This window comes from Danio aesculapii, chromosome 4 (genome assembly GCF_903798145.1).
Source record: "Danio aesculapii chromosome 4, fDanAes4.1, whole genome shotgun sequence".
NCBI classification, from domain to species: Eukaryota; Metazoa; Chordata; class Actinopteri; order Cypriniformes; family Danionidae; genus Danio; species Danio aesculapii.
In genome coordinates, this window is record NC_079438.1 from 39,062,734 (window position 1) to 39,085,423 (window position 22,690).

Consider the following 22,690-nt stretch of genomic DNA (forward strand, 5'->3'; position numbering starts at 1 on the left):
ATATAATTTAGTATCATAAAATCTGTTAAAAATACAAAAGGTCAAATAAAGATATTGCAGTAATAAAGTGCAATGTAATAAGTTATCCCAGCATGTCTAGAGCATTAGGTAAGAATAAGTTTTAGTGGAGCATATCGTTTAAAAAGAAAACATACGAATGACATATTACATGTATACTATAGCCAAACACACACTAAAATACAAACTGCCATGAAAAGTGCAGAATACGCTCGATTTCTGCGAACCTTAAACATTTACTCATAAATCCTGCACACATAATATAGTATATACAACTGTACGCTCCAAAATATTGCTTTGCTCGACATTATAAGCACGTGCAGTAGATTTAGCTGTGCTGTGCTGACTCGGAGTGATGCGGTGGACAGATCACAGTCACTTTCACTCACTTCTTCTGAGCGCTCAGTCCTCTCTCCGCGCGCATCTTCTGAAGCATCCAACAAACTAAACTCTTTCTGTCATAACAGTCATGAAGTGGACCCTGCTCGTGCTCGGCAGTGTGTGTTTACTGGATCTGGTTGAGAACTCGTTCGTGCACGGCAAGCGCAACGCAAGAACAGTGACTTTCTCTCGGACTGGCCGCGGTCAGTCGAGACGCAGACGGGACTCCTGGACGACTGGACAAGTGCGGTTCACCGAGTGCAAGACTCCACTGTCGGCCAAAGACAGAGAGCTTCTGCTCAGCCACACACACGAGGTGAGAAGTTATTTATGTTGCCATTGTGCTTTTGACATTGAGAGGAATGTCAAAGAAGTGGGTCAATTTACTTTTAGGGCGGCAAAGGCTTGATTAGCAATTAACGATGATTTCTGTGCATACTTAGTGAGTCATTATATAATGTAATATATATTATATGTAATGTATATATATTAGTGTAATTTTGTATTTATTTGTATTCATTTTGTATTCATAATCATACAAATAATAATAAAGTCCTCATATTGCTTTGAAACAGCATGAGGGAGATTAAATTATAAGAATTCAAATTTATGTGAACTATATTGTTGTGTGTAAACTGTACAAAGATATTAGATACTTTACTTAAAATAGTGAGTAAACCTTTTTTACCTTTGACCTTAAAGGTGACTATTAAAAAAACATTGTTACTTGGAACTGTAAAGATGATTTAACCTAATTTTTACATTATGCACAAAGTTAATTAACTTAAATTTAAGGCAATAGGTTAACTCACTTTTTAAAAGTAAAGTCAACTAATCATTTTAAAAGCAACACGTTTACTCATTTTTATTTAAAAGGGGTAATTCAACCAAATATGTCAATTCCGTCATCATTTACTCATTCTTTACTTCTTTACTTGTTTCAAACCCTTATGAGTTTCTTTCTTCTACACAAAGGAAAATATTTTAATGAAAGCTGTAAATCTTTACCTATTGAAGTCTATAGTATTTGTTTTTCTTTCTATGAAAGTCAATGGTTACATATTTTCAGCTTTCTTCAAAATATCTTCTGTTTAACAGAAGAAAGAAACTCTTAAAGATTTGGAACCACTTGAGGGTGAGTAATTAGTGTGCAAATTTTCGTTTTTGGGTGAACTGTTCCTTTAAGTATTGTCAGCTAATCATTTTTACATTGTACTGATCGAACAGGAAAGTCCACCTAAGTAGTACGTGTGCAACTTTGTCCTCTGGTTATTTTCCAGACTGGTTTTCATGGGGATGATGGATCCAGTTTTACCCTCACATGGGCTGGAAATGGAACTGGGGTTAGTCTTTCTTGGCAAATCTTTCAAAATGATACAGATGTAGATATGATATTGATATTACACATCAGTTCTCTATTTTTAAGATATTGTGCTGATGGTAGAACATCGCATCTTTTCACTCATATTTAGTCTGTTTATCAAAGTTAATTTCATATCAAAATTATTTGTCGATTTTAGATAATCTTCGTCCTTTCCACAATCAGTGTTCCTTCTGATTCATTTTATGAAGGTGGTTCATCACGCCTTTATAGGAGGTCAGTAGTGAATTTTTTATAACTGTTCTCAGATCAAACCCATCTGGCTTTTACTGTACACTTTTAAAAATAATATAGCATACACAATAATAGGTTGATGGAGATCTCAAAATAGCCTGCTTTTTCCTACATGATATATTTCTATGCAACCAATTTCAACTTTCTTACTGTACTAATAACTTTAATCTTGTTTATAGTCAAGACTATGGGAAGTCTTTTCATGATGTCTCTCGTGCCATCAACAACACATTTTTAAATAGCTACTTTGGGATAAGTGCTGGACATGGGAACCCTCAACCGGTAAATAAACATGTTAACATTCCATTTACATTTATTGATGTAGCAGATATGTTTATCTGAAGTGATTTACAAAAGAGCAACAAAGCAATTCAGCAAAAAGAAGAAATGCAGAATAGATTGTATGTGCGTGTGTGTATGTGCATATGCATTGTGTGCATAAGTTCTTATTAAGGAGGTGTGTCTTCAGCTGTTGAATGTAAGGCGTTATAGTTTCAGTAAAATTAAGTCTGTATGATGGCTGTAGTCATCTCTGGGAAATGTATCAATAGTCTTTCATAGTCTTACACATACATTTACTGGCCTCTTTATTGGACTAAACTGCTCAACTGCTCATTACCCCACATATCTAGTATAATCCACTGATATGGCAGCAGCTTAATGCATTCAGGCATGTTGTGATAATGTGTTCAGTACACTCTGCAAACCCATCATCACAATGGTGAAGAAAGGGGATTTACAGTAAATGACTTCAAACATGGCATGTTTGTTCGTACCAAACAGGCTGATTAGGACAACCTAAATGCCTTGTTGATGCCAGAGGGAAATGATTAGGCTGCTTGAGGAGTCTTGATTTCTGCTACAATATTCAAATGAAAGTGGATTCTCTATGAATTCTCTATGGATTCTTCCTGCCATGTAACAAGGCTTCAATCTGGTATTGATGGTGAAACTGTATGGGTCATTGTTTTCTTCATTTCATATGGATTTCCATATGAGATGCAGCTTTTAAGCTGCCATCTCCAAAAAAAGCCTTCTATATAAAGTATTAAATACATTTCAGTAGTTCAGTACTTTATCCTTGTGTCATTACCCATAACTATTGTTTTGGTTTTTACCAAAACCTGGTCAAATTCCATGTCAACAGATCCTTTAAACATTCATTCATTCATTCATTCATTTTTTTTTACGGCTTAGACCCTTTATTAATCTGGGGTCGCCACAGCGGAATGAACCGCCAACTTATCCAGCATATGTTTTATGCAGCGTATGCCCTTCCAGCTGCAACCTATCTCTGGGAAACATCCATACACACTTATTCACACACATACACTACGGACAATTTAGCCTACCCAATTCACCTGTACCGCATGTCTTTGGACTGTGGGGGAAACCGGAGCACCCGGAGAAAACCCACACAAACACAGAGAGAACATGCAAACTCCACACAGAAACGCCAACTGACCCAGCCGAGGCTCGAACCAGTGACCTTCTTGCTGTGAGGCGACAGCACTACCTTCTGCACCACTGCGTTGCCCCTTTAGAAATATTATTCCTCCAAAAACATGATGTGTTTAATACTTATTTCCCCCACTGTTTGTCATGGCCAAAGTCTCTGATGAATGTTTCCACCATTGTCAAATACATACCAGGAAGAATTAAAGCAATTCTGAAGGCAAAAAGGTAAAACCATAGTACTTAGCAAGGTTTACCTGTTGTGTCAATTTCGTGTAAATGTTATATTATAATATGATCTTTGTTTAAAGTGAACTTTTTTGTTTAAATATGAACTTTCTTTAAAGTGGCTTTAGTGTGATGTTAGTCTCCTGCTGTAGTGCCATTGCTTTTTAGAGTAAAAAAATGTCATGACATAATTTTTGTTGATAGATTTTTTACTTATTTAACCAAAATGGTAAACATGTTGTTGCCATCATAGGTCATTTTAACAGCCAACCTGCCTTTTACTAAGGCCCCAGGAGGAAAGATTTTTACGTCGATGGATGCAGGTCTGACGTTTAGATCAGTGCAGCTTCAATTCCACCCAGCACAGGCCATTCAATTCTCTTTACAAGACCCAAAATACCTTGTGGTCATCAGCATAGATGTGAGTAAGGTTTCACCTCCTGTTTCATCAAGCTCCCTTAACTACTTGTGAGGTCTTTACCACTCTCCTTATTGTATTTTTCACTTAGCTGTCTTTATGTGGCATAATCTCTCTTTAGGATGGGCTATGGCTCTCAGAAGACTTTGGGAACAATTGGTCTAAAGTTCATGAAGGAGTTCACACATTCACATGGTGAGAACGATTAGTAAGAAGAGGCTATAAACATCAGAGAAACTGTTTTTAGAAAGAAAATATATAGTTGGGTAATATATAAATGATTCTAGAGATGTACCAATATGATCAATTTAAATCATTGATCATATATTGGATATAGTATGAAAAAGGCAAATATAACATACCAATATTTTATTCATTCATTGTGTGAAGGCAGAATTTTTGCACAAAATAAAATGTTAAATAGATCCAATCAGTGAAAATTGATAGTTTCTTTAAAATTGTATCAGCCAAAAAAAGCAAAATCCTACTGTATCCCTAAGTGAAGTTTTCAAACTAATTTCGAGAGGAGCACGTGATATGATTGACTGCAGCTGGCCACTCATCTACATTCACTAGTTAGCCAATCAGATTAACCCCAACTCACTATAAGTAGCCTAGCTAGAACTACTCTCTTATCTTCGTTTTCCGAAGAAACCCCCCATCCACCCCTTCTCCTCCTTTTTTCTTTTACCACGGGGAGCTCTCGAGAACCACCTGATCTCGTACTCCCCTCATATGCTCTATGGACCAGGCGGGAGCCCTGGGCTCACCTATCTCCGAGCTCAGGGTTCTCTCCCGGGACAGCATGCCAAACTTGCTAACAGTTGTCAAACAATATCTAAGTGTGAACTCTTGAAATAAATGCCAGTTATATATGTATAATTGTCTTTCATATTTTTAAGTAAATATAATTTTCATGTTTATTCTTTTCAAGGGGTTCTGAGAACACTCTTTTCTTCAGTTCCAGCCCAAATGGAACAGGTGCATCTATTTATTTTTTTTGTAAAATAACATAATACCAGTTGTTGTATATAATGTGTGCTCTTTGAGATACATTGTTTTATTTAGCAAAGAAGAATGTTTATTCAATATAATATTTATTAACTGACTACTTATTGGGTTTGATCTAGTGGAGGCAGCAAGACGAGGCGAGCTTATTCTGAGACGGACATGTGATTTTGGCAAAACCTTTGACACCATTGCCGAGAACATCTTCTCGTTTGGTCACATTGGTGGCTTCTTGTTTACTTCCGTCATGGAAAAACTGGTGTGGAACTTTATAGACAGCATGCATACTTAAGCATGTGTTAACCCACATGAACACACTCCATTTCACTTTCCCGTCTGTGGGAATCATCATAGCATGCTTGATTTATGAGATGTTGTGTTTACAGGGCTCTCCTCGTGTCATCTATGTGTCCACAGATCAGGGTGCCCATTTCAAAAGAGCTCAGCTACCATCAGCTACTACAGAGCAGGTGTGAAGAACAAACAATTAAATATATTAAATATTATATGAATAAATGTACGAATAATTTTTTATTATTATTATTATTTATTTATTTTTTATTTTTTTAGATGTTTAGGGTAATGTAGGCTGTGCCATAAATCTTTCTTATTTCTTCACATAGGTATTGTAGATATTGCTGATTTGGCAGAAAATACTGAACACACTCACACACACAAACAGACAGACACACTATGCAGCTCTATGACTCACTATTGATGCCTGATTGCAGTTCTACTCTGTTTTGGATGGCGATGAAGACATGATCTTCATGCATGTGGACAACCCTGGAGGTGCAGTTTCATCTCTATCTCCTCTATATCCTCTATCTCCATCATGTCAGAGCTGCAAAAGAGAGGTTCAGTATAATACACTGTAACAGCACCACCGCAGATGTTGTCAGTTTAACAGTGTGGTGGCAGAACTTGTCGAGCGAGTTCCCATTTGTGCTGACATTTCATTGAACATCTCTACAAGTTGCTAGATTCTTTTGAGTCAGTGTATATGCTATTCATCTTTCAGTCTGGAGATCTTTGGATGATCACTGGAAAGAGATAAGAGTGAGGATGGTGTTGTCTTTCAGTCACGCTACAGAAAATGCATGCAAATACACCCTCATTGTATTTACATGCATTCATGACAGTACATAGCTCAAATGAACATTTATCTTACTTCCCACAATGCGTTTGCATAATCTGTTTTTCACTGACCATTCGATTCTCATTTTGTCCTAGTTAGATGCTTTTGCAGTGTGTTTGAATAATGATAGCTTGGGCTAATCTCATCTCTTATCTCATCTAAGAGAAAGCTGTGTTGGTGGAGTATTTATGTATGATGTGATCTCAAATGATTACAGAAGACACATATTATGGGACAGTCTATGCCTCTGATGAACAAGGAATCCTGTACTCAAAGTCTCTGGAGCGCCACTTATTTGGCGGGGAGGCGAAAAGTGACTTCACTAACATCACGTCTTTGAGAGGGGTCTATCTGACCAACATACTGGAGGAAGGTATGAAGACTATTTTCATTCTATTTTAAGTGTTAAAGGATTACCCAAAAGATTTAATTTTTCTAGATCTATGTTCAAGCTTTCTTTTACCATTTTTGATTTACATGTTAACCAAAATTTGTTGTTTTTACATTGTATTTATGAATGTTTTAAAGTTTGAATCTACTGGTGCAAAGGACTTTCATTGGAAGGCAGTGGTGGAAAGAGTACTGAAAAATCATACTTGAGTAAAAGTACCATTACATGCCAAAAATTGAAAAAGGAATACTACTCAAAACATGAGTAAATAGTAGCCCTTCTAAAAGCACTCAAGAGTAGTATCATGAAAATTATTCCACCTTTTATTCCAAATTTCAAACTCTTGCTCACATCAATGCTATTCTCTGTTCTAAGTGTAAGTTAAATTATTTGCCATTCACTCACTCACTCACTGACTCACTCACTATCTTTGCTTTATCAGAGGTTACCACAGCAGAATGAACTGCCAATTTCTCTGGCATACATTTTATGCCGCAACTCAGCACTGGGAACACCCATATACGCCCTCATTCACACACACATTCATTCACTAGTGTTAGATGAGGATTTCAATATTAGTGGAATGTGCTTTTATAATTTAAGCAAATCCACCACCATTTACTCATATTCATTTTTTTTAGCAAAAACCACTTGAAAGAATCATGTGAAAATGACTAGGTTTTTTTGAGTGAGGGAGGATGACTTTAATATTTTTAGTGGAATATGCTTTTATAAATTAAGCAAATTAACCACTTTTTACTCAAATTTATTAATGTAAATTACTCATTTATAAAATGTAAAATATATAATCTATAATGAAATACATACACAATGCATTTTTTGCAAAATATCATTTTATTACATGTTCCACTGGTAACAAAATGGTACATACAATTTGTTAAACAAATCTATTTAAAATTTACAGCAATGTTAAGCTCTGAAAAAAAGTTCTTTAACCATGTCATGGAAAAAAATGTTCTATCAACTTTCTTTTGTAGGAATAATCACATTTTAGACACAATCTGACAGAATTGCACAACATATAAAACCAGTGTAAACGCTGTATCTCAAAATATTAGCAACACAATCAGTCAATGCAGTAAAAATTCCCCAAAAGTTTGTAACTTTTATTGTAAAAGTTTGTAAACTTATTATAAGTTTGTTCTTGGGTGATGTTAATTTGAGGAATACTTGTATCCAGTTCAGCAATTCTAGATTTTCCAAGCCAGCCATGACTCACTCATCCTCCAAGACAATGCAGAAGTCCTCATTGGTCATACCTCTGGCAGACAGCAATTCTCTGCATTCCCACACTGTAAAATAAACATTACGTTTATTATTATGAAATTATGCAGTTGTACACTGAAAAAAGTGTTGCATGCAAAACTGTTGCAAACAATTTATTTGTGTTGAATTTAAACAAACAAATTAAATTGAGCAATGTTCAACTTAATTTGTTTGTTTAAATTCAGCCCAAAAAAATTGTTTACAACCACTTAACGTAAAAAAATTCAGTGTACATTTCAAAATTTCAGTGTATATTTCAAATGTTTAAGGTATACTAAAACACATTAAGGAAATACATTAAGAATATAAACAATTTCTTTGTATCTCTGTGAACAGTAATTCTCCAAAGTGTTTGAGTAGACGTTGCTGACTGTACACAAGTACACAAGTATTTTGACTAATAATGGACAGGCTGTTTTCAAAACGTATACTAGTGTACAAAGAAATAAGTTTATAAAAACAAACCATATTTATACAAGGAATAGTGTGTTTAACAATGTAGTGTTTGTGTTATATTTTTGTTTTTTGTAAAAATACAAAAATATAAAAGGCATTTTTCTAAAAACTATAAGTATCTGAAACAGTTTAAGACACTTACATTGCACTCCTGGATGAGCTCTTCCTCTTTTTCTTACAAATACACCAGCAACAAAGGACAACATCTCTCATCTCGTTCCTGATTTAATGTGAGGTCTGATGCAAGAAAAATGTATAAATTAGTAATATTGCCTAATAATAATAATACACAAATAACATTATAAAAAATACCTGCTGTATGGCACCCATAAACTGCTCCTCTTTAGTAGGAAAATACTGTGAACATTTTCTTCATTAATTGGAAAAAAAATAAGCAAACAAATATTAGTATTTATATTCAGTATTATATATAAACACAGTTCATTAAATTACATCATCAAAGCTGTAAAAGGAACCTTATGAAATGGAAAAACACTAGCTGTGCATAAAGCCCATTAAATAGCTATACAGCTAACATACTAGCTTAGGCTAACCGACTTCACTGTTGCTTGTCCACCTCACTTAAATGCTGCCTGATCAAACTAGGCTCCCGAACAGGCTTGAACAGCATGTGTCTTTCCTGAAAGAGCTTATTTAAGACAATAGAAATGATAAACTGTTAATGCTTACCTCCTAACATGCTCGCTGTCGATCTGCTCGTTCAAAATATTGTTTGATCACTGCCGTTGTTGAGATTCAAATGCAAACATCTCAATCAAATCCACATAATTGAGTCAATTTCATTAAAATAAACTTGAAGCCATCTTTCCTCAATTTTATTAGCTTAATTGGTTTCTCAAATTAAGCCTAATAATTGCACTGGTTTGCTTAAAGATATAAGTAAAATTTATCTCTTGATTTTATTAGCAAAATCTTCTCAATATTTTATAATATATCCAGAATATCAAATTATAAAAGAAAATATGTTTTCTTTTTAATGAACATCGACTTTTTTAATGAAAATTACAAGCCTCAAGATTCATTTTTTACAGTGTGGGTGAAACCGCCCTATTTGCCACTCATGGACTTTAAATTTAAAATGTTAGATTAATGTGAGAACGCATTACATCATTATATACACCTATGAAAAGCTGGCAGAAATCTGGTTGATGCATTTACCTGTGGAGCAAAATCTGTGTCTAAGGGGCAAAAATCTAACTGTGACCATATTTTAATACTTAGGTTATGCGATTTGAAACCTGACGAACAACATACGAGTGTCCAGCAGTGGAGCCACAAACCACACTTGTTCAGCTCTGATAGAATACATGCAATTTGTACAAGTGTTCGAAAACATGGCATTTTGTATTGCATTTAGCTGTTGTTTAAGGCATTTGGTCATTTGGTGATTTCAGTCATCATACATTAGATATCTTCTTATCAGAAACAAAAAGTCGTTGCATGTAACAATTTTGCATGATCTTAAAAACTTGTAATGCCTCCATACCGTAGATGTTTTCTGCATTTATAAAGCATCTGTGTCTTGATGTTGGTCTGTCTGATGTGATTTTCTGTGCAGAATTTTATTGGTAATTTGAATATTTGTAATTTGTTACTTTTTTTGTATTTTTCAAAGATGATTGAAAGATTTATGGGTTTGGAATATCATGAGAGTCAGTACATGACAGATGACAGAACTTTGATTTTCTTTGAACAATCACTTTAAAGACTGAATGGCCAATCACAGTTGTAGTGGTGCTGATGTCATTATTAAACAGTGTCAAACTGTTCTTGGGCTGCAGATGGATGCATTCGTTCAGTCATCTCGTTCAACAGAGGGGGACGATGGAGATATCTGAAAAAGCCAGAGAATGTGGATTGTCCAGATATGTCGAAAAAGGTAATAACATATGGGTCGGACAGATGAGATATTACAGCATCTGCCAAGAAGTCTTGGAAGAACATATTAAATATTTTTGACTATTAGCCAATACTGGAAGAATATTTCTAAATTATCATGTATAAAAGATTTGTGTCAATAGCAAATGGAATGTAATATGAGTGTTAACATATTTTCTTGGTTATGCACATTGTTTGTTGATTAAATTTTGTATATGTTTGGCATACAAAAATGAAATAAAAAGATAAAAATGGAAAATAATATCACATTAGCCCTTAAACTTTCATTTCAAGATTTTTTTGACGAATTTCTTTGGTTAAACTCTGGTCTTGACACCACTCTAGTTTTAGTTTTTATTTTAATGATAACCTATGGGAAAAAGGTCAAGCAGGCAGTAGTATGGTGCCTGTTAAAGTGTTAGAAAATATTTGATATAGAAAATAAATATGGTGAATGCCACCTTTAACGGTTGCTGTAAATATATGTTTTCTACTCCAGTGTAACCTGCACATCCATGGAGAGCACAGTCATTTTAGTGGAGTCACTCCCATGACGCCTCGCTCTGAACCTACAGCCATCGGTCTGGTCATCGGCCATGGTACAAGCCCTTCCCTTGTATATCCACAACTTTCCTCAATAAAATAACATAAGCCACTGTTTACATATCTTGTATTAAGATGGATTTTGGTCAATCAGGTGCCCAAAAAGACACAGATTAAATATGCCATATATACCTGTTTTTACCTTTTTGTTCACTTTGACCATTTTTCAGATATTGGAAAACTCTAAAGTCTAAATACTGATTTCATCCACTATAAAAGCAATCAGATCAAGTGCTTTTAAATAAGCCCTGGAAACACTTTTTAGACCTCATTTACATCTGAATTAAGCATTGTCAACTTGTAAGTAAAAAAAAATTGAAATACCTGCTGTAATCAGAGCCTACATGTTTAATATTATTACAGGCAGCGTTGGAGACTCCATTTCAGCAGCCCGCCCTGATGTATATGTGTCTAGGGATGGAGGTTACACCTGGTGGGGGACTTTAAGAGGACCTCACCACTACAGCATCCTGGACTCTGGAGGGCTGATAGTGGCAGTGGAGGCGCGCAGAGACAGAGGGATCAGCTCCATAAAGTAACATTTATTTAAAAAAGTCCCCTTTCATAATAAATGGAGTGGTTTTAAATATCCTGAAAGTCATTTGTGGCTGCTGCCTCATAAAATTGTCATGCATCTGGATGTTTACAGATTTTCCACAGATGAAGGGCAGTGTTGGAAGACATTTAATTTCACAGACCACCCGTTCTTTCTGGCAGGACTGGCATCAGAGCCTAGCAGCAGGACAATGAACATCAGCATTTTTGGCTACCGCCTAGATGACAATCATCAGCCTATGTGGGTAGCTGTCACCATAGACTTTGAGCACCTGCTCACTAGAGAGTGTAAGGAACTTTTTAAAAATTATAGTCAGAATTACTGTAATAGATAACATACAATGTATTTAGGGACACTAAACTGTGATGTTGCCTTACATTGTCTTCTTTTGTGCAAATTAGTTGTGGTTATTAGTTGTGGTAATTAGTTAAACACACCACCTACGCATTTGTTCGGAACTTGATAGCATGGAAATTACTCTCCATACCAGCAGGTGGCACTAGTTGTATTCAATATTGCATATAAGCTAGGAATGTGGCTATACAAACTTTAAAAAGTTAAAAAGCTGATAAGCAAGCTGAAGACAAACACATCCTGAAAGCTTGACAATGTGGTCTCACCTTCAGCTGTCACACCCACAGATTTTCATTGGTATGCAAAATGGGAATTGGTTGAATTCTACAGGATTTCTGGTTGATATTGTGTGCATGTCACATTCTTTCACGGTCCACCTAAAAATAAAGATGTTGTGATGTCAAATACCCTCATGGAAGAAGAAAGCTGTTGTGTTTACAATTAGCACTTATAAGGATCAGCTAAACACTGGATTATCAAGTATGTGAAGTTCATGACAGACATGACGACTGAACACAACATTCCTAAATGAATGTTTAATTAATTATGTTTAATGTATGTGGTCTGTTCTTGTGGGGACATCAACTTTATACTTTCACACCCCTTAATATGAAAGAAATGTTTAAAATAGCCTTTGATTGGACTTTCAGGCAGTCTTTTGGATAGTTCTTAGCCTATGAAAGCTGGGATCAGTCTCTTGAAAATGAGTAGTGTGTGCCAGTATATATAGTTGCTAAGTTTTTCTAGGGTGTTGCTAGATGGTTGCCTACTGGCTAAAATCTCTATACTGTACTGTATACGTCTCATTTATAAAAAGAAGTCTGATTGCTTAGAAAATTAATGGTATTACAAACACATATCCACTGTAAAAGTGTATTACTTAAAGTCTGCATGAACCTGAAGTTGCTGAAACTTTTATTTCAGTTTTTGATGTACTTCTAACTTAAACAGACTACTGAGTAGGGGGTGGGGCTTATTTGAGCATCATTCCCTTGTAGCAAACTAATGAGGGGCGTAGTTAAGAATATTGAGGTTGAAGACATCAAACTGACATCATCAGACTCTTCAAATGTGTAAGCAAATGGTCAGGCTTGTTGATTAATAAAACAAACTTTTTTTCAGTGGATTAACTTAAGTAATTGTTCATATTAAGACTAACAATGTGTGCTAGCAAGATAAACATTGTAAATTTTGATTTATCATGGACTTTAAGGGTTTTTAAAATTCATTTTTATAGGTAATGATCAGGATTATCTAACGTGGTTGGCACACTCCGATTACAACTCTGACCCGAAAACAGATGGATGTCTCTTGGGCTATAAGGAGACATTTAGGAGACTTAAGAAACTGTCTGCATGTAGAAATGGCAGAGGATATGTGGTCAGTCGACAGCCGTGTATTTGCACCAGTGAGGACTACATGTGGTAGGAAACCTACACCATGGTTAGATTAATACATTTGCTTGAGACTAAATAAAAATGCTTACTGAACATCTCTTTCAACAGCGACTATGGATTCTATTGGCATGAAAATAGCTCAGCGTGTCTCCCTCAGCCCGACTTTCTAAATCAAACCCAGGATTTTTGTTTAAATGTAGACCTGCAGACTACAGGGTGATGAAATACATCTCCATTTCTGTGTTACACATTCTTAAACACACGTACACACATCACACTGTTATAATTCTACCATTTCTTTAGATATCGCAGGATCCCCGGAGATAAATGTAAGGGGAGTTTCAGCCCTCCAAGAAATGAAGAGGCTTTCCAAAAGCTTTGTGGGAATGTCAATTCATCTACTTCCTCAAGTTCACAAACTGAGATACCAGTGAGTGGTCCATTTTTCATAAGAATAATCATTCACAAGTGGGTAATAATCATGTACAGTGGCCAAAAAACACAGATATTCATAGTTGTGTAGAGAGACATATTAATCTAATAAAGGATTTTTGTCTTATCATTTGCAGCCAGCCATACTGGCTCTTATAGTGGTGTGTTCATGTGCGGGCGTCATTGGTTTGGTTACTATAGCAGCTTTCATGATCACTTCAAGAAGAATAAACTGTGGCCAAAGGTAAGGTCATTTGATAAAGTCTTGCCCAGCCTTTTGTCACATGTTACATCCATTTGAACTATTTTCTGTATCTCACATACTAAAGATTTCTGTTCAACTTCTGCCACCTGCAGGTCGCCTGAATATAACTTTTCTGTTCTGCAAATCCAAGAAGATGACCTGTCTGTTAACAATGAAAGCACCCCCAATGGTTTCCAGGTCCAGGAGGACTCAGATGATGTGAGCTCGATCAAACAATAATATCACGCCTCCATTTAGTTAATGACTAACGAAATAATTAACCCAAAAACCTACTTAATCTACTTACACTCCTCATTCCAACCTTTGTGTATTACTCGAGTTTTTATTTTGTAGGAAGTACTTTTAAAAAATTAAATTATTGCATTTGTTTGCTTTTATTTTTCTCTATTTTTCTTTCTTTTTTTGGTCTTCTTTAGGATCTCCTTGAATGAACAACATTTAAACTGTGGAAACTACTCAGGCTTTGAAAACATGTGTTTGCAGCCAGATATGCTTCAAATAAATTTCAATCCCAGTCACTGTAACTGGATGATTAAACACCTGAAACTAACAGCGAACTGCATTTATCAACCTGAGGCTCTTGTTTTGTCCTATCAAGTGTCTTATACAAGGATCTGAGGATAATGCATGTATCATTGAAAGGGAATTTACTTTCACCCTCTCTGTCTTTTGCACTGGATTTCAAATTCACTCAGGCTGCTGCTGGCATTACTCTTGAGCTCTGGGACTATGTATCTAGACAAGTCTACTGTTTTTGTTTGTAAATTAATTAAAATGAATTTAAAACAAACTGCATAATTCATCATTTTTCACTTTTCACTTTTAAAAAAAATGCAGAAAGTATTTATATATAGTAAACAAGTAAATGTTACTCAGCAATTTGAAAGTAGTTTGCATTAATATATATATATATATATATATATATATATATATATATATATATATATATATATATATATATATATATATATATATATATATATATATATATATATATATATATATATAGTCATACACACACACAAGATATTATAAAGAATCTTGGAAACAGGTAGACATTGACTTCCATAGTTTTACTATGTCAAAAGCAAACATTCTTTAAAATATCTCAATTTTCTTTTTTGATGGGTGAATTACCCCTTTAATATAACCAATACTCTAATAATAACATAATACCACTACAGACAAACGAGAAGATCAATCAGTTCTCACACAATCTCGCACATACTTTGAATACCACACCACCACGCAACAGAATGTCACACCTATTCGCTGAAACACCAGTCACTCTAGATTAGGGAATTAAAACAAAAAACAGGGTAACGTTATGCAACCTAAATGACATGTGTTTTCAGCCCATTGCATATGTATATACTACTTAATCATATTTAAACTTAAAACAATATATCATTTCATATTTAATCATAGCCTTCTTAAAAATGGATCGTCTAAATATACATATATTTTGAATGCCTTGAAAATAATGACAATTTCGTGGTCTTTCGGGATATATATTTTTAGTCCGTTTTGACAGAACTTAAGATCGAAATTAATGATTTATAGAACACGCCCCTCCCTTCTGACGTTTTCTCAAACACACACGTAGTGAACCCGGATGTGTCGGGAATAGGATATTAAGAGCTGTGTCGCCGTGGCACCAGGTCCGTAAACTTTCCTTCCTTCTTTAATTAATATTCGTCTAACGTTAATTGTAGATTTGCTGGTTCATACGGTGGTTTGCAGTTTTTTTTTTTATGTGTTTAAAGTTTTATTCACGTGTTTGTACATACGTTTCATGCTAAAAGCTACTACTAAAGTCAGCTAACACGTACACCAGTGCTCTTGTACAATGTTCTTAATTGTTTTACTTGTTAGATAAGTTAAATTTAAAGATAAGTTAGATAAGTTGGATTTGTTTAATGTTTTATGGGGAGAATTATTTCATACATCATGACAGATGAAAACTAATACAGACATTTATAATCTGTAAACACAAAAAGTCGTTGTTCAATATGATTTTTTTTTAAGACTAATGCTGATATTATCATCTTAAATCGTGTTATTCCAACCTTTGTGAGTTACTTCCTTTTTAATTTGTGTTAAGTATTTTTAAAGATTGGTCTATTGGATTTATTTGCTTTTATTGCTGTTCTTTTCTCTCTCTCTCTCTCTCTCTCTCTCTCTCTCTCTCTCTCTCTCTCTCTCTCTCATATAAGATGCTGAAAACTGGTCTTACACAGTATTTTCATGATAAAAGCACAATCCATTTGCCCATCATCTATAATAATAAGCATAAACATGATGACTACAAATGTGATCCATGATGCTAAAGCAGAGTTTTAATCAGCCTGGCAGTTGGTAGATTCAATAATGTAGTGTAGCTGCAATATGTAGGAATTAGGGGCTTTAGTTACATAATGATATTTGATATCATGTCAGGTGTTTGGATCTTATTGTGGTGACTGGTGCCTGCTGATCCCTCAGGATGATGCGAGCAGGAGGTGTGTCCTGTTTACTTTAATTCATATGCATATATCACAAGGCAAATATTTGCTTTTAGTCCATTTTTTGTGGCATAGTAGGAATAAAAGTAGTGGTAAAATATTTCAAACATATAATTAATCCTAGTAATGTTTTATTGTACAAAAAAATGTAGGTAATGTAAAGTATAAAACTATAGTTTTATTGAAGTAACGTTTGGTTTTGTCATTGTTGCTATCTAAACAGAAGTTATGTCTGTTTTAACAGGACTTTTGAAGCTGGGGGTGCTGATTTCTGTCTTATTTGTAGCTGTGTTCCTGGCCTTTGAGCTGTTGGAGAGCAATGTGAATTTTAATTTGGGAAAAGTTTTTAGTGAGTTCAAGAATGCAGAGATCTTCTGCCGTATCTATCTCACCAAATGCACATCCATCATGTTCACATTACAGCTAATTTTAGTTGACAGTTCACCTTTTACTGCTTAATCCTGTTCTGTGCACACACAATTCTGTAACATATCTGTGACAACTGCACTCAACAGTTGATTGAGACCTAACCTAAACCTAAAAAAAAAATCTATGCGATGTGTACAGAATTGAACTGATAAAAGAGTTTTTAATTACAATTTTATGTTTAAATGCATATCTATCATACATTAGGTGACTCTTTTATTACACAGGAATCAGTGAACATCTTGACTCTTTAGTGTTGTCAGATCTTGCTAGAAGAAACAGTGAATAATAAACTAGAACCAAAACGCTTTGTCATGGAAATATTCCACATACCACAAAATTACAACTTGAATCTGCCTGCTTTATTAACATCATATCCTGAATGGCTTAAGCCCAAAGAGGCTTAATAATCATCACTTATGATAAGTGGATGTGGTGTGGCAACACTTAAAGTCCACTGTATGCAGTCATCAAAAAGAAAAAAAAAACACACACACCTCTGTCAGTTGTGGCTTATTTAAAATCATGTCGATAGTGAGACCGGTTCAATCTGTACACACAAAACTATTTAGAGAATTCACTTTAGTATTTCAAAGTGGTTGTCACTCCTGAAGTGTGTAAGTGGCCTTTGAGCCGAAACTGCACGCATTTTCAGTTAGTAAAGTAACATAACATGATGGTTTAGTTAAGAAATATCTCAGAGTTACCATATCACACATCTTTCAGTGTTGACATGCCACATCACTATTGACTAATCAACCTCTGTGTCCCTACAGCACGATACGCACCTCCAGATCCAGTCCGTGAGTACATTAGTGTTTTTTAACTGCATATGAGAGCTAATTCTTAATGCACCTCTTTAACTTTTGTTCATAATTCAATATAAAATTGATCTAGAAAGGAATATGTATCAAGGGGCTGTGAAGAACTCAATCATTGCTGAACATTTTAAAACGATAAGAGTAACTTACTTAACTGTAGTGGGATTTTTGTTCTGGAATGTGAATAGCATGAAGGTGATACTTATGGAGATCAGGAACAATGGCTTCCAACAGGAGGTGTTGGATAGCTCAAACATGATAATGTAGGTGTGTTTAGGTGTGGTCTACATTTTAGCTTCACGTTAAGGGTGCTTTCACACCTGAGGGGTATTGCAGATAAGGGAATAAAATGTTGTTGTTGTTGTTTTTTAGTTTTTCTGGCTAAATTTAGGCCTGACTCAGTTCCATGAAAGCAGGCTTAATTATTCTGTTATTATGCTGTTCATGTGGCTGTCAAAGGTTTAATGAATGCATATTATTGCAGTTAGTGAGATTGTAAGAAATGGGCGATGAAGTTGCAAAGGCAGTTTCAATTAAGTTTAATTTGATATAAAAAAAACTGTTTCTCTTGCTGGGTCAGAGATAGTGTGTAAATATTTTTTTCAGTAATCAATTCACTTACCAGCCTGCAAAATGTTCGTGCAGTTAAACTCAACTTGCTGCCAGGTCCTTTTTAGACCAGAATTGTTTGTTCTTTATGAAATTGGTTGATAAAATAGATAAAGGATTAGAAAGAAATAGAAAGAAATAATAATAAATAGATGAGAAATTACAAATACCTGGTGGATCTTTAGTGAAAATATTTGTTAGTGAGTGAGCCCATTATTGTTGTTAGTGGATTTTAAAAAATGTTTTCCCATCAAATCCTGAATATTTTCTCAAAATGGGAAATTCATATAATGACCGATGACCTCTTATGTGTGTAATCCTGTAAAATAAACCATGAAACTCTGACCAATGAGAGGGCAGTTTCCTTACACATAAATTGTATAAACAATTTTGGCATGTTTTTCAATTTTGAGATAAGCAAATAGAGAATAAAAAGTAACATTGTAATAATTTTAATCCCTGTTTAAGAATAAAGCAATTGATCTACAGGTGTGAAAGCACTCGGTGTCACAAGACAAGTTGATTCATAGTGTGCATAGACATGCAATGAAAACAGAAGAGAAGAACATGATTAAATTATTCTTCCTAAATAAAAAACACATATTTTAATTATGTTTTTAGCCACCAGACCCCCACGCCACAAATGCGGCCTTTCAAAATCATGTCCTGAGGACCATTTTGCCTTTAAGATAACCAGTGGAGCAGCCAGTGTCGTCGGCCCAAAGATGTGTTTTCAGGACAATGTGTAGGTCTAACATGCTTTTCTTGCACAATACTATTGCATAAGCACTATAGAAAGGCACATAATACCTTGTAAAAGTATTCTAATGTTAGCTTTGTGCATCTTGAGTTGATTTTTTGATGGCTGCTATCGATTTATTTTTTCCCTTTTATCAGAATAATGAGCGGTGTGAAGAACAACATTGGACGGGGTATAAACATTGCTTTGCTCAATGGTACGCTAAATTTTTGTCCTCAGAAACATGTTGATGCTGAAACTTTTAAAGACTGAGGGTCGTCGGAAAATTTGTTAATAGTGATTAATAGTCAATTAGTGTGTGTATTTGTATATAGATACATTCTGACAAAAATCAGAGGACATTTATTAATGCAGTGTATTTATAGGGAAGACCGGCGAGCTCACTAAGAGTGACTCATTTGACATGTGGACTGGAGGTAAATCTCTTTTTGCACCCTATATCTGTTTTCCCTTTGCACATTTTGCATTAAAAGTGTTTTTGTAGTTTTTTTTTTTTGTTTAACCCTTTAACTGTCAAGCATTTACACTATTAAAGTAATACAAATGTGTTTATGACTACTTTTGATAGTGGTCAAAATTTGACATGATCAAAATGTTTTAGAGCCCATTTAAACATGTACTTAGAATAGTCCACTTGTGATCGGATCAATGAAAATGCATTGTATTACCTTATAGGCTGTTAAAAAAAACATGGATGTCGTGTCTGTGATGTCAGTCATAGGTTTGTGAAGAGCATTTTTGAACCACCAAAGTAGGCAGAGCTGGCTGTCACCATCTTGGTAGCACATGAATTACTCTCAGATAACAAGGGACAAGATGCAGGACATTGGTGGAGTTAGAGATCCTCAGTTTAAATGCTTAAAATTTAGATACGTTATGTATAAATAATATTTACTACAGTTTTAATACATTAAACCATGTTAAGTGTCATAATGGTTTTATAGAGAAAAACACTTATTGAATAATTACTTTTACATACTTTCAATATAGTCTGCATTAGTAAATAGCTTAGGCTATTTATGAAATTCAAAAAGTCTATGGTTTCATTATATGCTTCACTTATTTTGTTGCATCATAAAAAAGCTGCAATCTTGAATGTATATTTACTTTTTATTTAGCAATATTTTTATTTTTATGTTGGACCGGTAATCATATGAGTCATGCAGTTTTGAGTATATGTAAAAAAAAAAAAATATATATATATATTTTTTTTTTTTATGTTTCTCTTGGTTTCTCATGTTTATACAATTTTTATTTAATATTAATTAATAATTAATATCCCCCAACATATTAATTTGTATGTACTAAATTTTGCACTGTGATCGATTAGTTCCAGTTTTGACTTTGGTACTGCCTAATCTGATATATATGCACAAATGTATTATTGTATAGCATCCTATAGAAAATATTTATTTAAAAGAGAGAATTGTGAGGGGTTTACTCATTTATGCTTTCAGGATATGAGATGATAGCTTGTATAAGGATATGAGATTTTTGTCATGTCACTCAGCCCTAGCCATTTGCTAGTCTGTGAAATGTCAGTCACATGCAGTTAATCTTTTTAAATGATCTTGTATTGTCTAGATGTGAATCTTCTTATCAAATTCTTGAAGGAAATAGAAGATGGAAGCATTGTCATGATGGCCACTTTTGACGACCCTGCAACAAAGTAAATTCCTTAACAGTTTTTTTTTGGAGGGGGGTGGATCTTTACAGATCCGTCTGGGGTCTTTTATTAAATGCATGTAATTTTAATTTGTTCTGAACAGGATGAATGACGAGGCCAGAAATCTGATAGCAGATTTGGGCAGTTCAAGCATCAGCATATTAGGCTTCCGAGATAACTGGGTGTTTGTTGGAGGCAAAGGGATCAAGACAAAGAGCCCATTTGAGCAGGTAAATTCACCTTATATCTTGTTTTTAGATTCATATTCGGAGTAAAAAAGTATTTAATAAGCCGTTGCATACCTTTCCAGCACATCAAGAACAATGCAGAGACTAACAAGTATGAAGGCTGGCCAGAAGTTCTGGAGATGGAAGGATGCATTCCTATAAAACATGACTGAAATCAACCATATTTTAAAATAATTTTGCGGTTCCTGGTGGAGTTTGAAGGAAATTTAATGAGCAATGTGTTGTTGGATTGGCATTTTTAATGATGCAAGTAAGTGTAAAATATAGACTTTGAAGGACTGTATCTTATATCTTAAGGTTAGAAGTCCAGAGCATTAACTGCTCTCCATTTATATTTATTTTATGGGGTTCCCACTCCTTTTGACCAATGCATTTCCATTACTTCTCTGTTGTACATGATCGCTAGATTGAGATTTTTTAAAAATTAATTGCAAGTACAATATGTAGCCAGTGAAATATTTGAAAACTTAAATATTAAACATTTTTATTAACCATCTCAATTTCAGCAACTTCAAAAATTGTTGTTTACCACCCATGGAAAACATTATTTAAATTCCATGCTTGCGGGAAACCTGATTCGTAGGTTTTCTTTCTTTCTTATAACTGGTCCATAAACTGAGTGTTCTGCCATTTGTGAACCTCCAGTGTCATAAAAAGATGTTTGAATCAGAAGGTTTGAGTGCCTGTTGTCTTATACAGTTTTTTGTACTACAAATAGAGAATTAAGAAAGAGGGTTTGTGCTCATTTTAATCATAGCACCATGAAAATGATGATCAGAATGGATGGAAGATGCACCAAAAGATTTTTTTTTTTTTACATTATTTATTATTTTATGTTTATCGTAATGTTTCTACTTGCAAAGGCAGTTTGAATGTTGAATGGTAGATAATGAAGATTTTTCGCCCCACTTTGCATTTAATTTATAAGATTGTCTGTACTAAGAAACTACTGTCTTCAGTTTTATGATTTTATTTTTAATAGCTTCAGGGAGTGTTGTTACATTTTGGTGAGCTGAGCAGATTTATTAGTTGTTTTGTTCGTCCATCTGTTTTTTTTTGTTTTTTGTTTGTTTGTTTTTTGCATTTTGAACAGCAGCTGTTATATGCAGTTAGTGCTGATATCAAACTATTATAATTTCATAAAATTTAAGTGCTTTTATCCTTTATTGTGCGTTATGCAGTATCTGTAGTATGTCCTGTAATTGTGAATTTAGAAAGCCAAAAGATCACCTTGTTAATATTAATGATTCCCTCTATGATTTTAACTTTACTTACACTGTGAAGTTGTGCATGATACGTTCTTTTGTAAGAACCAGCTGTGTGCCTTATTTACTACCGTGATAAAATATGCAAAGTGATTTTGTCTAGACTTTTGTGTGGAGTTGTTGATTGCACGTCATGGCCTTAATATGTATAGCCGTTTTGAGTGTAAATTAAATTTAAATCAAGTAGATTTTGCATTTTGTGATTGTAGAGTCTTTCCTTATTGTTATGATTATAGTTTTTTTTAAAGGCGTTTCGTAATAAAACAAATGACTTGCTTTCATTCCTGGGTTTTGTCTTACCTTTTGTTTAGATTAAAGCAGATAACTCCCCAGAATAACCCTAGCATCTGTTCAGCCTCATCAAAGCATGATGCACACATCCAAAATGGTACATGTGTTTATAAAAGAGTTTGCAGATTCCTGGAAGGCGTCCATTGGCCTAAGAAAAGACCAGAGAAGGTTTCAAAGCACACAGCTGTGCAAGAAAAAG

General features: G+C 34.5%; 2 protein-coding genes across 3 annotated transcripts; both read left to right on the forward strand.

Annotated features, from left to right (window-relative positions):
• Window positions 1–408: 408 nt before the first annotated feature.
• si:dkey-159a18.1 (sortilin) lies at window positions 409–14,639 on the forward strand. 2 transcript variants are annotated; one of them, XM_056455615.1, is made up of 21 exons: window positions 409–715; window positions 1,680–1,742; window positions 1,920–1,996; window positions 2,194–2,296; window positions 3,951–4,118; window positions 4,237–4,310; window positions 5,050–5,096; window positions 5,246–5,382; window positions 5,510–5,593; window positions 5,855–5,915; window positions 6,479–6,634; window positions 10,198–10,295; window positions 10,794–10,893; window positions 11,261–11,432; window positions 11,547–11,740; window positions 13,045–13,231; window positions 13,313–13,420; window positions 13,508–13,634; window positions 13,774–13,880; window positions 13,994–14,099; window positions 14,318–14,639. In XM_056455615.1, the coding sequence occupies exons 1-21, from the start codon at window positions 488–490 to the stop codon at window positions 14,330–14,332; spliced, it is 2,412 nt and encodes an 803-aa protein (XP_056311590.1). In that variant the 5' UTR covers window positions 409–487; the 3' UTR covers window positions 14,333–14,639. The 2 variants fall into 2 exon arrangements, with proteins under 2 accessions (XP_056311590.1, XP_056311589.1); XM_056455614.1 differs by lacking the exon at window positions 14,318–14,639 and having other exon boundaries at window positions 13,994–14,120.
• Window positions 14,640–15,492: 853 nt separating this feature from the next.
• On the forward strand, window positions 15,493–22,481 carry fam3c (FAM3 metabolism regulating signaling molecule C). The gene is made up of 10 exons (XM_056455620.1): window positions 15,493–15,562; window positions 16,341–16,402; window positions 16,650–16,754; window positions 17,608–17,634; window positions 18,883–19,006; window positions 19,159–19,217; window positions 19,387–19,437; window positions 20,606–20,690; window positions 20,791–20,917; window positions 20,998–22,481. Exons 2-10 carry the CDS (start codon window positions 16,387–16,389, stop codon window positions 21,085–21,087), a joined length of 684 nt encoding a protein of 227 aa, XP_056311595.1. The 5' UTR covers window positions 15,493–15,562; window positions 16,341–16,386; the 3' UTR covers window positions 21,088–22,481.
• Window positions 22,482–22,690: the final 209 nt, after the last annotated feature.